This window comes from Abramis brama, assembly GCF_963993115.1.
Source record: "Abramis brama genome assembly, chromosome: 24".
NCBI lineage: Eukaryota > Metazoa > Chordata > Actinopteri > Cypriniformes > Leuciscidae > Abramis > Abramis brama.
The window spans coordinates 16,364,164-16,382,226 of NC_139986.1; the positions used below are offsets into that span (position 1 = coordinate 16,364,164).

General features: G+C 36.9%; 1 protein-coding gene across 4 annotated transcripts in view; it reads right to left on the reverse strand.

The window, feature by feature from the left end:
* The window catches only part of arfgef1 (ADP-ribosylation factor guanine nucleotide-exchange factor 1 (brefeldin A-inhibited)), a 56,885-nt gene extending 40,933 nt beyond the window's left edge, over nucleotides 1-15,952 (reverse strand). For all 4 annotated transcript variants that reach the window (XM_084102942.1, XM_084102941.1, XM_084102940.1 and 1 more), the window contains exon 1: nucleotides 15,644-15,952. In XM_084102942.1, the coding sequence (XP_083959068.1) occupies nucleotides 15,644-15,767 (124 nt within the window). In that variant the 5' untranslated portion in view covers nucleotides 15,768-15,952. The remainder of the gene's footprint in view (nucleotides 1-15,643) is intronic.
* Nucleotides 15,953-18,063: the final 2,111 nt, after the last annotated feature.

The window sequence follows — 18,063 nt, forward strand, 5'->3', positions numbered from 1 at the left end:
CAAAAGGCAACTTGAGGTAAATTATAAGGTCAGAAAAGGAAGTAAAAAAAACTGAAAATACTGTTAACAGGAAAAATCCCATTCTGAAAACAAATATGCAACTTTAAGGGTTTCAAATTGATTGTAATGTCAATATTTATTACATTCACAAAATGTCAAATACTAGAGTCTTGAAATATAAGAAAAGTGCAAGTGTAAACAGCTTACACACACACACACACACACTATCTGAAGGGTGATCCTCGCTCCGATGCAGTAACTCTCTCGATGAATGCTCGATCAACATCAGCATCTTGCGAACAGACGGATTTCACCTCAGACGCGCGTCAATTTCGCACTGGATGCGCGAATGGATTCAAAATATTCAAGCGTCCAACTAGACGCGAATTTGACGCGCTATTCGCGTTTGGTGTGAACGCACAGTAACGTGGTGCTTTTTTAAATGTTTGATTGCGTTCGCTGTGTTGTACGACGCGAGGGAGCTTTAAAGAGCTCTGAATCACGGCTTTGCAAACATTGCATTTAACGTTAGCTGTCTTGCTCTGCGGCGTTTCCAGTGTGAAGTATTTACACAAAGCGGACATGTGGCTAGCCGCAAACTGCGGAACGGATTTCTCTCATGACTCTGTGTCTCATTGAGCCGCGCCTCCGTTCAGGAAATCCATTCCGCAGTTTGCTGCCAGCTAGCAGACTCGCCGGCGGGAATGACTTTAGGAGTCATTTCAGCAGACAACATTAAAGCGCAGACATGACTCATGGATATCGGATATCTCCGCAGGTTGGATCGGGAAAATCCGATACGTGAATTACGCTGGTATCGGGTCCCGATACCGATACTGGATCGGATCGGCCCCATCCCTAATTTTAATACATTTCAAAATATTGTGTCATGTGATGACAAAGCTGAATTTTAAACATCATTACTCCAGAGTCACATGATCCTTCAGAAATCATTATAATATGCTGATTTGCTGCTCGAGAAACATTTCGTATTATTATCAGTGTTGAAAACATTGTTTTCCTTTGATTGTGGAATAATACAAATAATACAATTAATATTTTATGGTGGAAACAGTGATGCATTTCTTTTTCAGGATACTTTGATGAATATAGTTCAATAGAACAGCATTTATCTGAAACAGAAATATTTTGTAACATTTTAAAAGTCTTTACTGTCACTTATGATCAATTTAATCCACCAGAATAAAAGTATTAATTTCTTTCCAAATAATAATAATAAAAAAAATCTTACTGACCCCAAACTGAATGTTAGAGCATATATTCATACAGTAAATAATGAGACTAACTGCATAGAACTTAACACTATCCTACTGTATTTTACATATATGCCTATTCAACATGCATTTGTGATCATTATTAAATGTTCGATAATGGACTAAAAATAAGTAAACAGGAATTCGGCTTGCAGCCATGCCTCCTGCTTAATCATCAGGCTACAAACATCCTATACATCTTTAAAATATGATGAGTAGCACAAAACACGGCCTTACTGTACGCCATACTGGTGCATTCAAACAGTTGGCACCATTATGCCCTTGAAACGACGCCAGCACCCACGCTTTCTGAGCCGACAGTTGGGACAACATATTATGACACTGCATAATTAAGTTTCTTTCGGTTACAATCAGCTTTAAAGAACTGATGAAATCTGACTGTGCCACACAGCACTCACAATTTCCAAAAGAAAAAGTGTGATAAATAAACCTTCTGTTAACTCCATAGAGTTCATACAGTTCTGGGTCTTGAGGATTTCAATGCAGTTCTGTACCCGTCGACTTTAGCAGGGCCTCCAGACCTTCTGTGAATCCCTGGACTGGGACACACGGCATTCCACATAGCCATGGGAAAATAAATAGACTCAAGCAGGCCTACTGTATTCAGCTGCCAAAGAATGAGAACGAGAATGTGTAACACAACAGACAATAAGATTACGCTGAATGTCATATATTGGGGATGTGTAAAACTACATATTTTTCAAAATTAACTAGTCCCCTGAATGACTAGTCAACTAATTAGTCTCACATTAGGCAATGATTGAAAAAAGTGTGAGATGTGACAAAATGGCTGAAGACATCTTTTTGGATGTGCATGGCTGTAGTGGTGCTTTAAACACAAAATTTACCAAATTACCTTTTTCTCATGGTCACATGCAGGTGTAAAGCATCTGTGAGAGAATGTTACAGAAACAGTTGTGATTTACGATAAAATAAACACTCATAACCACCAGTATGAATTATGTATTAGCTCGGGATGCACTTGATGGCAGCTCGGCGATAATCTTGCTCTAAGGACAAACACTTTTTTTTTTTATATTGTCAAACTATGATACTACAATCACCTAAACTGCACAGAGCCATGATTCACTCCAGTCCAAGCAATGACACTAACATAATCAATCTAAACCAAACCTGTAACAAAATAATTGATGCAGCAGGGCTCTAGGATGACTGCGTTCGTTCACTCTGGGTGATTACCAAGTGATTGAGTCGCTGATGGTACGATTACAATCTCCTTACTGTTTCATCCAAATAAATGAAAAATAAAACACTGAAAAAACTAAAACCAATCATTTTAAATGCTACAAGTGAATTTAGGCATCACAACATTATAATGCACAGTATGAAAAATACATATTCAATTTAAGATTTGATCAAAATTACATTTAACAGTGTTATTAAATAAGTGATCATTAAATGATGGCAAAGGTAATCTAAATATAAAAATAGAGGAAATGAGCATGAAGAATTAAATATTTAACATCCTATAAACAGGGCTTGACATTACCTTTTTGCTCACCAGTAACGTGGTTTTCAAAAGTTACTAGCCACTCAGCATTTTCATTGGTCATAATTTTGACACCGATACCATGGGGAAAAAAGTGCCATATAGATTTTTTTAATAGCATCTCATAATTTGGCAGCAGGTATATTACGTTGCTGTCACTTTAAGACCTGACGCACAGATCCATTATAATATTACACACTATTACACATCTCAATTGTTTATGTTCAACATAACTGACTGTTACATGAATACTCGCCAAGTCCGCCATTTTACCTTATTTCTTGCTCGCTTTCGGGTTTTAACTTTCCGCGACTGCGCAACTGGGTTATTTGTTGCCAGGTTGAGGTGACAAACGGATTGAAATTGTATATGGTGTGTGGATTGTGTGAATATAATGCATTTAATACAAGATCTGGCAACTGGTCAACATTAGACAAACATATTGGTCCGATTATTCATAAAGGAGTTTGGGCCATGCAAATTACGGGAGTTTCCCGGGAGAAATAACAAACCGGGAGGGGTCCGGGAGATAGGGCTAAAAAAACGGGAGTGTTGACAGGTATGCTATAAATACCGATAAAAAATCTCTGCTGAAAACCATTATGGTACAGTCAGTGCTATTTTAGTATTTATTATGTAATATTTTAAAATGTATTAATATTTTGTATTAGCTTTTATTTTTATATTTTCCATTTTCATTTAAATTTTTAGTTGAAGTTTTAATTTTATGTGCTTGTCATTCTATATAGCTTTATTTTGTTTTAAGTAATTTTAATACTTAAACTTATTTCTAATTTTCATAACGTTTTTCATCTATTTCATCATTTATTTTATTTCAGCTTTATTTGAATTACAGAAAACTACTTTTAGTTTTAGTTTACAATTACAGCCCTAGTAGCAATATATCATCCCAAGTATTTTATTAGGCTCAACTTGTTGGGGCACGTGTGTCAACCGTTAGGCTATGGATCTAACATTAAAGGAAATCTTTGCCTAAAGGGTAACTCTCGACAAAATTGAACCTAGGCTCTTTTTGTTAATCTACCCGAGTCAAACTTTCGTGTAAAAGCATAATTAGAATGGAAACTTTTAAGATTGACCATATTTTCGTTTTAGGTCAAAATGCCTTTTGAATGGGAGTGCTTGGGGCACTTCTATGATAGCATAAAAATCGCTATTTTTAAAACACTAAGGAGGCTCGACACTACATGAAACTGTGCTCGAAGTATCACCAGGGACTCTACACGTGAACTTGAGCATTGACTACATTGTTTGTGTACACAAAGTTTACTAAAAAGAAAGGTTTTGTCGATCTCCGAATGCAACGTAACATGAGGAGAGTAAAGATGGAAAGCTCCTAAAGCTTGTTTCCATATAAATTCACAGATCATTTTTTATCCAAGTTATCATGCTTTTCATTGAAATTACAAGTTCATGACATTTCCTCATATGGAGTCAGGTCATTAAGTTGCATTTCGGAGATTTGTCGGACTGACAAAATTCCAGCCATCGGAAACACTAACTGATAAAGTAAGTCGAACAAAACCTTTCTTTTTAGTAAACTTTGTGTAAACAAACAATGTAGTCAATGCTCAAGTTCATGTGTAGAGCCCCTGGTGATACTTCGAGCACAGTTTTATGTTGTGTCGAGCCTTCTTAGTGTTTTAAAAATAGCGATTTTGATGCTATCACAGAAGTGCCCCATGCACTTCCATTCAAAAGGCATTTTGACCTAAAACAAAAATACGGTCAATCTTAAAAGTGGCGTTTCCATTCTAATTATGCTTTTACACCAAAGTTCGCCTCGGGAGTAGATTAACAAAAAGAGCCTAGGTTCAATTTTGGCGAGAGTTACCCTTTAAACAGAAAACAGAAACTGAGGGACAGACTGTTTGGTCAGGAATGTTGGGAACAAATTCTCAAAAGAAGTCCTTGTTCTACCTGAGAATATAGGCGATCAACTCCGGAGGAGTCGCAACTCTAATGAAGCAGACATTGCTTTACTTTCACTCATGGTGCAAATGGTGGGCTGAAAGCATGCCGTGACATGTCACTCCGTACAGCTACACCATGGGGAACTTCACTCAGCAGGACGGCAGAAAGCCCCAAACGTTGACAGTATCTCTCCTTCACACTGGCAATAATTGCAGTGGAGCTCTGTAATTGCATACATCTATTTCGCTCTCAATCTCGATAGCAAACGTCAAATATGTATATACTTGCTTAATGGTATCCTGCTTTGGTGTTTTAGACAACAGCATGGTGGGAATGAGATGATTGCTCTGAGACACCCTCACCTGGGCAAACAACTTACTGAGATAATTCCGTCTCCAGCTGCCGGGAGAGGTTTGTTCCATCAATTAAGCAAAAAGCAGAAAGGATGGTGTTGTGTTTTGCTGAACACACACACACTGCAGCTCCATCGCTGAGGAAAGATAAACAGTAGGGGTCCTTCGGGAGTTCTGCAGCACACCATGTGATCAACACCAAGGCAACACGTGCACACTAATGCAACAACTGCAGTCTACAAGACAAATCAATCAGAAGCCGTTTGGATAGCCAGAGGGTGTCTCTGTGAATGGAGACCAAGTTGGGGTCTCATTGAAGCGTTGTTCTCCTCCTTCATTCTTTCTCAAGTGGAATCATTCTGGATACATCCAAACAGAGCTTCTTCACAAGATGTCTGGGACTTTCATGTCCCTCTGGCTTTTAGAAAACTTTGCCTACTTGATCTCCTCCAGTTAAAGAGCAGGGTAGATTTGACACATTCCCAGATTCAGTTCTGAAAGAGAGGCTTGCCGGGACTGATCCTTACCTAGTTTTTGTGCCCGATTAGGAGCACAAATAGTCAGTCATAAATGTGTTTAAAAGAGGTGACATTTACCAAAACCAAGCTTCGCAACCAACCCCAATCCCATTCTCAACGGTGACTGCTGATACCCGAGAGCAGTAATGTGTTTTTTCCTTTACTCCTACAGATGAATTACCATTTCAAAGCACACACATTCAAGCCGCGATGGCACACTTGACAACCAGAGAAAATATTTAAACGAACTCTTGCCTTACAAACCTAGTATTTTTGTTGCATCCCCCTGGTTGGGATTGGGATGCTTCTGTGCATGGGGACGTGGCAGAGAAGTTTAGCAATCAGAATGCACCACTTCTTATTGGCAGGTCTGCATTTACAACACCTGAATGTGTTGCATAACTAACAGCATGGCAAATTGCAGGGCTCTGTGTTTGTTCAGTAAAATGAAGCTTTTTTTTTTAAATGGTCATTAATTAAAAACCTTTAGAGTGTACGCATCTGTACCTTATCTAGTCTAACAGATTAGGCAATCAAAAAAGAAAAAATGTAGGGTGAGGACTTTGTTCTATGCATTGGTTGTTGATTGGATTTTGAGATGTGGGCATTGCAGTCAAGAATGGAGGAACATGATGAACACTAGTTTGTCTGGACGGATTTACGCAAATTAAGTGATTGGTCCTGTGCATATGTCACCTGACAGAATGGATGGATGGATGGATGGATGGATGGATGGATGGATGGATGGATGGATGGATGGATGGATGGATGGATGGATGGATGGATGGATGGATGGATGGATGGATGGATGGATGGATGGATGGATGGATGGATGGATGGATGGATGGATGGATGGATGGATGGATGGGAACAAGAAGGTGAATTTTAAGGTAACAGTATGTGCCCTTTAGGGCTAAGTAAGGTTCATTATTAGGTGAGGTTTTGTGCGAACACAACCATGTAGACAAACTTGTTTTTGTTGAGTGATTCTGCATCTTAAAATAAGGCCTGAACAGTAACAAGCCTAAATATTTTCTCACCTGGGCTGCCCTCCACCTGTCAGTAAAGTTGTAAGTATTAACCATAAAAGGTACTGAGCCTGCTAAATGGAATGCCTGAGAACTATTTGAGTGTGAGCATTTAAAGATTAGATCGACTTTGTCACTAGAATAATGCTGTTTAAACATGAAACAAAAGCTATACAAGTACATGAATGTAATTATATTAAATATCAGTCTTTCTCCAGTATGCCTATTGGACTGCATTCTTACAATGCATTGCCATTTATGTCTGTGTACTTGAGTAGATTATTGTAGCCAAAACGCTGTAGTTTTAAAAATAAACAGCTAGTTAACCAGCCATGGTTTCTGAGATAAAAAGAGAAAATGGTTATCAGTTTCTGCTTCCAAACCAATGAAATCGGTCACTTGAACCTGACTGAAATTTTTTTTAGAAGGCATATACTCACAACAAGACCAGGTAGCCTTCAACTGTTTAATTTGGCACTGGTTCCTTGATAAAAGTATCATGAAGGCCTTCTGTCAGTATATGGATGGTAAACTACATCAGAGATAAATTTGCATAATGTATCTATTTAGCCCGCAGTTGAAGTATCAAGCATCTGCCCACCAAACACACACAAATCATCTCTCACACATGAACACAAACTCTTCCAAAAAGCAGAGCCCCAATGGAAGGGGAGGCAGTACGCTCCTTTCACCCGCAGAGATAAACACCCGGCTCAGGTCCTCTGTGCTTGAGGAGGGAGCACTGAGCCATTGACAGTTGCATTGTATAGGAGAAAGAGAAAATACCCAGCTGTAATTAAATTTAAGCTCTGCACAGTAAATGCCGAGGGAGGTTGTCCGGACAACGCAATTTATGGGGTGTGAGGGTAGACCTGGTGTAGCCCTGCCAACTAATCACACCAACACTGTGACAACAAGTGCATGCGTGTGTGTAACCACATGGATTCATTCCACAGGTTGACCAGAGACAAAAAGAGCACTGTGAATGTGGTTCCTGCAACAAAACAATGAAATTCATTCACCCAACACATTTTTAGTTGCCGTTTAGATAAGATGCGCTCTTGCATTTGCCACATTTAAAATGATGATTGAGACAGAAATCGAATTTTCGAATTTTAAAGTTATCGGCCAACACATGTAAATAATTAACAATAGTGATACAATAGAGTAGCAATATATAATAAATAGTGACAATATTTCGGGCATCCAAGACCAAGTCTGAACTATTTGAATGGGGAAATCCGAAAATCTCAAAAACTGCTTGCCGAGCTCACAACTGAGTAACATATTTCAAATCAAAATCAGCAACAAAATCTGACATGAAGGGTCTTATAAATGTCACATATGCCATTTCAGTTTTACAGAGCGTGCGTGATTTTCAGCATGCCCAGGAGCCGCCATCATTGGGGAACATTAACAGCGTGACAAATCTACGTATTCCACACAAATCGACTGATTTAAAATGCTGAATAGACAAGTAAAGTCTTTATCAGTAAGTCATTGAATTATTAATTCCAATTTTGTTTTAATTCATTCAAATTAATTAAATATTTTAAAATAGACTGCAACTATTAACATGTGAGAAAAATGTTATTTCATTTAGTTGTCTGTTCAGAATTGTGGGAGAATCATGATCTCTATTTTTTAAACAAAAAAAATGTGATTCTCAATTTATCAAGAATCGCGCAGCTCTACAGCATCTATTTCATGCACACAACCTGAATAGGCTACAACAGGTAAGCATGTCAGCAGTGTGGAGACACTTCACCATGACCAAAAATGTTCAGCTCAAATATTAAGAGGCCGCTCGCTGCTGACTAAATTAACTTATCCCTTGAATTCACTTATCAAATGAATAAATGTATTACCTGACAACACGACACCCTGAACAGCATAAATAGTTATATTACCCAATTATCGAACAAAACTTTATGAAAACTTTCATTTTGGTTTCCGTGCTTTGACTAATTACCAAGTTAACGTGTTGGCCAGAATTGATCCTACACCCAAAACACATAAATTATTTTCTTTCTACTAAACGTGATTTGTTACAGTGGCATTTTGGGTGGTACCTTGCAATATGAGGCCGTCTATCTGTCACAAAAGCCAACAATTAAAAACTCAAGTCATCAAAAGGACCCACATCCTTACTCTAGGGTGATATATTAACCTAGAGTGACTATAACTACCTACTCCTCAATGTAACTGCAGAATGATCTCAAACACACTAAAAGATTCTGGACAGAAATAAGGGGTCAAATGGTATTGTCTCTTATTAGCTTGAGGGAGAATTATGATTAATTCAGCACCTGTCAGAGGCTGAATGAGATACTGCTACTGAAAGATGATGCATTATTTACAAAGCCCAGTAATGAAACAAAGTGTCTGGTAAGAGATCTAAAAGACGCTGAACTATCATCCCAAAACCTGATCTTTTATATAAACGTCTAATTTCATTTGAATGCACTGCATCAACCAGGGCTTTTTATGGGCTGGGTAAAAAAATATTGATTTCTTGATTTTAATTGATTCTCATTTTTATAAACCGATATTGATTCTTAAATCTTAAAAATCAATCTTTTAGTCTATCCTGTTATCAGTTGATGAATGAATGGAACATTGTAGTGCATCCAATAAATCACAATAATAAGCTTTGTGCTTTGTTACTTTTGATATGAAACAAAGCCTCCGATTTTAAACTATCCATTTTATCATGAAATTCGAACAATAACAATACCATTTTGGCGCTCTTTAATGTGGCATGACAGATCGTGTGACCATAGCGCCTCAGTGAAGCAGCGGCAAAACCACTGGAAAGCAAGCCTGCAACTTTTAGCCAAAAATGCGTAACGGCTAATGCTAACGCGGCGGGTGTGTTTTTTTTTTAATGGATGTCAATGGAGAAGAGGCTTCACTATACTGAATAAACTGCTTTTGTGAGGAAAAAGCATCATTTAATGAATCGATTGCCAGTCCGCGAATCCTCAACATGTTTTACACTAAACAATACTTTTGTTGGGAACTATGCAGATTTTACTATGATAAGAAGGTTATTTCATAAGAAAAGGCAGAGAAGGGAATGTCGCGACAGGCAAGACTCATTTATGGCATTATCGTAGTATATTATTAGTAATATTGAGAGATATCGTATATTGTCTAAAGAAAGTAAAAATTTGTCTTTCAGATTTTACCAGTAATGATAAGACTTGAATTGTAATGACTATTATAACTGCATGTATGCATATGACGCTGATATTATGCATTTTAACGAATAAAGAGAAAATGAATCATTTAATTATAAATATTGTGTTGTTTAATGAAAATAAAAAAGTTTTCTTTGTATCACTTCCAGGTTAGACTTGTATTGTAATGATTTATGACTGCTGTGTGCCTAATGATGATGATATAAGGCTTTTTAACGAATGAAGGTAAAAAATACATGAAATTCTAATGAATTAAATATGTATTAAATTACAATTAAGTTTTTAGTGTACTATTAAATGTAATAGTTGGCTGTCATAAAACTTGACCAGCGGACACTGACTTCACTGCCATTACACGATAGGCTGAGGTGCCTCACATTGGTGATCCAAGTTAGCCATTACATTTTCCCCAATGTTAAAACCCCAGACCCTCTCATCTCCCCAATATAAGACAATCTCTGGCAGCAGCGCGGAGCGCACATGAACTGATCATCTCTTCTTCTTTACTACTAGTTTCAGCAGTACATAAACACGAATGAACATCAGAAGGTATGTTAAAAGATACAGTACAAAATACAGATGTCCGTATCATGTCTCATGTAATCGATCAATCAGCGTTTCAACCACGGAAAGACGTCAATAAAACAGCTTGTTATGTGTAGTAATGTTACATTTACATCAAAAAAGCCATTCAGTGACCATAAACTCATTAGTCAGCTAATTAACTCTAGAGGAGCTAGCAAATATAGGCCTACGCATTACATATTTTTGAATATTCTTCAATATTCAATATAGGCCTATATTTGAAAAAAAAAAAAATCCATCAAGTTTTTATGATAGCCACCAATCAAATGTTTATATTTCAAAAAACGAATTGGAGTAGAAACATAATTAGGTAGATGTTTTTATTAGAAAAACTGCCTTGTGTGTAATTGTGTGTAGTGTTTTTATACAAACCAGTTCATTTTAACCATCAATATTACAGTAATGTAGTACCAACAGCATTAGTTGAGATAGTTTTTTCCTTGAGAAAATTTGCAGTGTACTGTAAAATAATCTGTCAAATTTAATCAGAATTTAACCGAATATCAAGCTTGTGAATCAAAATAGAATCGCGTTGTGAAATTTGTGTCAATCCCCAGCCTTAGTGGTTTCAGGAACGAGAAGAACAATGTACTCTAGCAGAGTCTTCAACCTGTTAAGATAGCATCTTAATAACAGAAATGCTCTATATCTTTTGAGCCTTTCCTGTCTGTGCAAAGACGCACCCACCATCTTAACAGTAAACCCAGGGCCACAAAAATTGTATTCATTCACCTCTTTCACCATGTGTCCACAAAGCAACAATACTCACCAGCAGAGCCAGCCCTTGTGCATTTAATTCCAATTCTAAGTAATTTAATTTAATTCTAAGAAAACTATTTCATCCATGTTCTTTGAAGGAACCAAAGGGATAAAAATCTGAGGGTATTTATAGTTTTACAGCATAAAACACACCAAAAATCCACAAGAACACAATGTGGCAGCTTTTTTAATGCATTACCATTAGGCTTAAATGTATATATTATGCTTCTAAAAGCAACTCAGAAAACAAAAAGCTTTGTTCTGGGCTGTGAACTTCATTTTAACAAGTGTGCTCTTTGTTTTGGGCCATACTTTTTATGATGAATAGAGCAAGTGCCGAAAGGACTCCAAACTGCCTGAAGTGTTAGAAGGCGTGAGCAATATAGGATCAGTCTGAAAGCTAAATAATAAATGTGGCCACCTGATCCAACTAGTTACTCTCAGTTTCTTCACAGGTCTCTTGAAAACAATGCGAGTTCATAGAATATTCAAAGTCTACTGAATCACAATTAGCCTATTTGTGATAGTGCAGGCTTTAAAAGTAGTGGATGAGCCTGTTGCAAAAAGATTCAGTTTTGAGATTCTGTTCAAAAATAATATTTGAGGAACAAAATCGCATGAATGTGTCGCCATTCGGACCAGAGTTATTTTGCTAATACACTGGAGGGGTCAAAAATGTTCTTTGGTGGTGGCGGACGAACACGGCCATCCACACACACACAAATATATACAGGTGCTGGTCATAAAATTAGAATATCATCAAAAAGTTGATTTATTTCAAGAATTCAACTTAACAGGTGAAACTAATATATTATATAGAATCATTACGTGCAAAGTGAGATATTTCAAGCCTTTATTTGTTATAATTTTGATGATTATGGCTTACAGCTTATGAAAAATTAGAATATTAGAATATTACATGAAATCACACTAATTACACAGTAATACCATGGTCATTGAACCAGGTTTTGGTTCTTTTGGCAGTGTGGGCAGGTGCAAATCCTGCTGGAAAATGAAGTCTTTTTTTTTTTTTTTATGTTTTATTTTGCATTTTATTTAAAGTTAAACGTTATGGTGTCTTTTAAATATGTCTGTATAGTTTTAGTTAATTTTTACTTAAGTTTTAGTCAAACTAAATGAAAATAAGAAATTTTTCCTTGGCAACTGAAATAAGTATTTTATTTCAATTAACTTTTATTTTATTTTAAAATAACGAAAACGTTTTTTTTAATACTTTTAGTTTTAGTTGACTATAATAATCCTGATCAGGACAGTGATATTTTTTTCAAAGATAATAAAATAAAAACCTGGGAAAGAATATTTATTCCCGCATTGAAATTGAAACTATTTTACAACACAACCATGTATTTACGCAACATTCCTGACAAAAAGCCTGCAAGACAATTTTTATTTGCACGGGAGCTTGGCAGTTGTTAATTTTGGCTCTGTAGGGAGCAAAAGAGTTTTGGTCTCGTCGCCATTACGCATTACTGAAATCCTTAATGCACCAAGCAAATCCAAAAAATCTGTACGAAATCATGTGTTAACGATGCCAGTCATGCCACATCCACATCAGACGAGAGTTCAATCTAAGCCCATCAAAATATTCAAGACCTAAATCTGTATGACAAACTAGAGGTTTGTTAAGGTTGATGTGCGGTTAGATAAAAAGGGATCAGACTCAGCCCCGGGGTCCTGTCTATTCAGCCTGAACAGCAGTTTTGCCTGAAAAAAGAAAATGATGAACTTGTTTTACATGTTCCACGAGTATTTATTGCACTTAAGGGAAAAAAAAACTACCCTTATATCTAGGCTGTCATTAGGAAATCCAACTACACATTCAAAAAATATCAACAAGGAAACATCCACGTATGTCATGACTTCTTTGGCATCCAAAGCAGATAGCTTATTTAAAGGGATGATTCATTAAAAATATGAAAATTCTGTCATTACTCACTCACCGTCAATTTGTTCTAAAACTGTACTTTCTTACTTCTGGAAGATATTGAGAAATAAAGATATTATGAGAAATATTATGACAAAATAACACTATATACAGCTTTTTTTTTTCCACACACAATGGAAGTCAATGGTAACCAAAACAGTTTGAGGGTGAGTAAATGATGACCGAATTTTCATCTTTAGGTGAACTATCCCTTTAAGTAATCACATGTTTTTTAGCGACACAGAAAAACGTCTTTCCCCAAAGCATACATTTACTTTAGAAAAGTCATGCAAAGAATAATATTTCAAACATCTTATTTTAGCGACACATTTTTTCTGAGACTTCTCGGCAACGCTTATCTCTAGACTTCTTTTACAGAAATATCAAACAGATATAACTTTCTTCCTCAATTTATGTTCACATAGCATTAGGAAGTGAGGGAATGCTAAAAATTGTAGATGAAACCAGAGTGCACAGGTTCAACTGGGGCGTGTGAAAAATTAAATGTGGTTCGGCAGGATATCTCAAAGTTCACTGACAGATGCTGTCATAACTCTCTCTGATATCAAAGAAAAAGGCCAAATGCAATCCTAGATATGCAAAACGGACCACAAATCCTGTGCCGTTTAGCAGAAAAGCTCTATATTGTAAAATGACTCACTATTACGATTAATGCTTTTTCATAAGGGGTACAAACACAACTAATAGGCTAATATTCTTTTAACCATTTACCACATTTATTATTCACATGCCCATCTTACAATGTTGTATACATGTATCAGTCATACATAATCAGTGTAAGCCTGTCTCATCTTTTAAGTAGCCAGCGACCAGATTTGCAAGGATACAGCATGCGCTGGGAACTTTGTCAGTGGTGTAAAAACACAGTTCACTAGATATGATCTAAATTATTCACTAACCAACACAGAGAGAAATGGTTCAAAGTTTTCCCTATGTTTGTCAAGCAGCATGAAATAGATTCAACTTTCTACCATTACATTTGACTGTGGCTGTCCTTTAGATCTTCATATCTCCTTGTACGTGAATTGAATCACACCCTAAATTTCTCTGAATATGAAAGATGTTTCAAAGAAATCAAAGTATCCCAGTCCAATTAAAATCACTGTGCCTAATGTTTTCCAGACTAACACTTCAGAGTAAAAAAAGAAGCGTCTGATAACACTGCATGCACAATGCATAGTGCATGTGATTCCAGGAGCCTGGAAGCCATTGCTTTCTACCCTCTTTAATAATGCACTGTAATTCAACTTCCACCGTGTATGCATTATTGACCACTGATAATGAGAAATGCATGACAGAGGCAGAGACATTCACCTTATCCCAAACAAACCCTTGCAGACTGGCACAGCCCCTATCCCGCACACAGCACTTCCGTTACGCCCATCGCTAACTAGACTGATTCATTTCAGCGAATCGGTTATTTCAGAAAGTTCGTTCAAATGAACCGATTCGTCAACTCGTTTGAGTCATCACTCAAAACAAAAGTGTTCACAAAGCGACCGCGCCAGTTTAACCAGTTATTTTTGTATTGCGAAATAGATACTTAGTCACAAAATACAGCCGCTTATCAATGGACTGTCGAATAAAGCATTAGGGTTGAATCAAATGCGCTGGATTGTAGCCGAGTGATTTCCAAACGCTTTCCAATCGGTTCAGATGATTCATTCAAAAGAGCCGTTTCAAATGAACAATTCGGCGGAGGCTGTGACTGCAAGGCACAATGATTGCGCATCGTTTCTACACATTTTTATATAGTTTAACCTCCATAAGCATATATCCTTGTCTTATTTACAGGCAAATTAAGTCATTTTGCGACAACACAAATGCAAACAAGAATCTCCACCTGCGTTTCTCTCCATCTTGCCCAGTCATTGTTGTGATTGGGGGAATGTAGGATAGTGCAAACAGATTTCCGCGAATTTAAACGATATGACATCTTAGTTTGAATTTTGCAGTGTCGAACAAGAACCTTAGACTGTACGAAAGCCTAGAATGTTATTGTAATATGACAGGTGGGTCTTTATATTTAATAATATTAAAACATCGTCAATGGCACTTAAATTAATTTGAAGGGCTCATGTTGAATGCTTTTAAAGCACATGGAAGTATCCTGTAATTTAATAATTATAGTTATTCTGTGCACCGCCCGAATGATGAAGGGGCTTTTCTGAACCTCCTGTCAAAGAGGAATAACTCGCCCTGTCAGTTCCTGCTTTCCTTCACCTGTTTCCTCATTCGTGCATGTACTAAATATGATTTATTCAAGCAATGAGAGCATAAACATCGACATTTCATACTAAAAGAACAGATTCAGGTTTGAATCGAGGCGTTTTTCAGGTAGAATGAGAATAACTTCCGCAATGCTGCTGGATTCATGCAGCTCTTCCGAAGCTGCTCCGTTTCTTTACCGGCAGGATTAAAGCCACTTAGCCACACATGCATTTCTAAAACATCTAAAACACTGCAATGAAGGCATCGAAATCATACTGACCTAGTGCCACCTCACAGGCTTTGCGCAGCTGCGAGTGATGAGCCTTTTTCACCTCCTTGTCGGCCAAGATCTTTTCCAAAGCTCTGGTTAAAAACATGTTTTTCGTCTTTTTGCCTTCATACATGACGCGCTGCGACGGGTGGAGGAGGACCTGTCCCAACGGAGGCTGTATCCGCGATTTTTAGATTCCCGTATGATTGAGTTTTTCTCCGGCGGATGGTGCCCTCAATAGAGAAACATAAATAAAGCCAGAAGGTGGGGTAAATCCCTCAGTTTTCCATCAGCGACCTGCTGCCTGCGCCATGTTGGAAGGAAATGACGTCACGCACGTAGAAACGGCCGCAGTGAGGCAGAGTGAGAGAGAGTAAAAAAAAGAAAGTATAACTAACATTGATTAAAACAGCTTTTTAAAATAAAATATAAAAAATAAATAATAATAAATTACTAAATAAAAAAGTAAAAATCAGTTTAGAACTGGTTGTCCGACACGTCATACAAGTAAACTCACTTCCTCGTGGTGCTTGTGGTCAAAGATATAGGCTAGTCATAAATACCTGTGGTTATGATGTCTATTAGTTATGAAGCAACTTGTTAGCAATTTATGTTTTGACACAGCTTCAGCATTCACGTTTGAGGTATCTACTTATAAATCAAAACCCACTTAAAAAAACTTTAAAAAGACTACTTTTAGACTACTATTTATACCATTTATTTCTGTAGAATTTAACCTAATCGATAAGTGAGTTTTATTGTAATTCCATGTGTCCCAGATGAGTTTGTTGCACACATGATTCAGCTAATAAAAAGTCATTATTTCATTTACATTGAATAATACTAAAACTAATTAAAGTTTTTGCACATATTAATAAAATGTAATTGATTACATTACAGTGTTTTTTTATTGCAGTCTACTGCAGTCCATTAAGTTTTAAATGATCTAAACTTCATTGCGATGATGATAACATTACAATAGGCTATAATTACAAAATATAACACTATTGACAACATGCCACTTAGGTCCTTCTGTCGGGTACATCTTACCCCAAGGTTATAATTTGTGTCTTTTCACTTAAAAAAAAACAACAACAATATTTTTTACCTCCACTATAAATACATTAATGTGTCCACAAATGCTGGATTAAAAAACAAACACTCACACACACACAAATGATATTCAAAATAACACAATGTCAAATCGCTATTTTCTAGAGACACAAAATACATCAATTAACCTCAAAACTGTGTTACTTCATTAAGTTTGAATTTGGACATGAAAAAATAACTGACCTTCATATACTTCAACAGTAAAAAAACAACAACAATATATATCTATAAATATATCTTACATGCTTTTTATTTATCCTTTTTTTTTCTCTCCACACTGGTTTTAAGGGAGATTACTGAGTCAACCCCCTCTGTAACGAGAAACACTGCTCTTCATCAAGCAAAGCCACTGTTTGTTTTTGGCTCTCCAGGATGAGTAATTCTCTGGTTGTTCACAAGATGACTGTAAATGCTTTTGCACTGTAGAAGCTGACATCAAATGTGGAGGATGCGTCAAGGCCAGGCTATATGTCTATACATGTCTATTCCCTACAACTGTATATCAAAATTTAGATCATAAAATGAATAAGTATACTTATTTAAGAGGTCATTTGGTCCAATATATAGGGGTAAAAATGATGTTTTATACATTTTATAATAAATAATAAACCGATTACATTGCTTCTGGCTCTGTGGTTCATTTGAATGATCAAGTCCATTGCCATCATTAGAGGGTTACATGAAACATTCAGTTCCAGAGGTCGTCTGATTGGCCAAATGTTTCCCAACCCTGTACCTGCAGGCACACCAATACTACACCTAATCAAACACACCTGATTCAACTCATCAGCTCATTAGTAGAGAAGCCAAGACCAGAAATAGATGGGTCAGAAGCTGTGTCCCAATGCGAAGGTTGCATCCTCCGAATGTGGTATTTGAAGGGTATAGAGCTTATGCACCAGAGAAACAAGTGCGCAGCCATCTTTAGAATATTGTCTTTGAACTTCCGGTTTAGCTATCGCTCTGTATATTTCTATGGCATCATTGTCGAAGAGTAATTAGCTGATGAAATGGATTTACTTATTGTAGAGTTAACTAAAGTTATCACGAGCATTGTAATGTTTAAAGCAGATGTCAGTAGACCGGGCAGATTTTAAAACGGGCAGTTCATTCATAAATACGTAAGATTGCTGTGGAAATACAAACCGGAAGACAAAAGACAACAAGCGCAGCGCTGAATATTGGTGGAATATTTAGAACTAAGTGCCCAATTGTTTCAGTGCGATTGTTCCTTCAGGAGTTCCTGGGTATGTGCCTAAAGTGCCAACTAATGTAGCTCGGTCCACAGTTTTCCAGGCCTTCCTTCCTCCTCCACA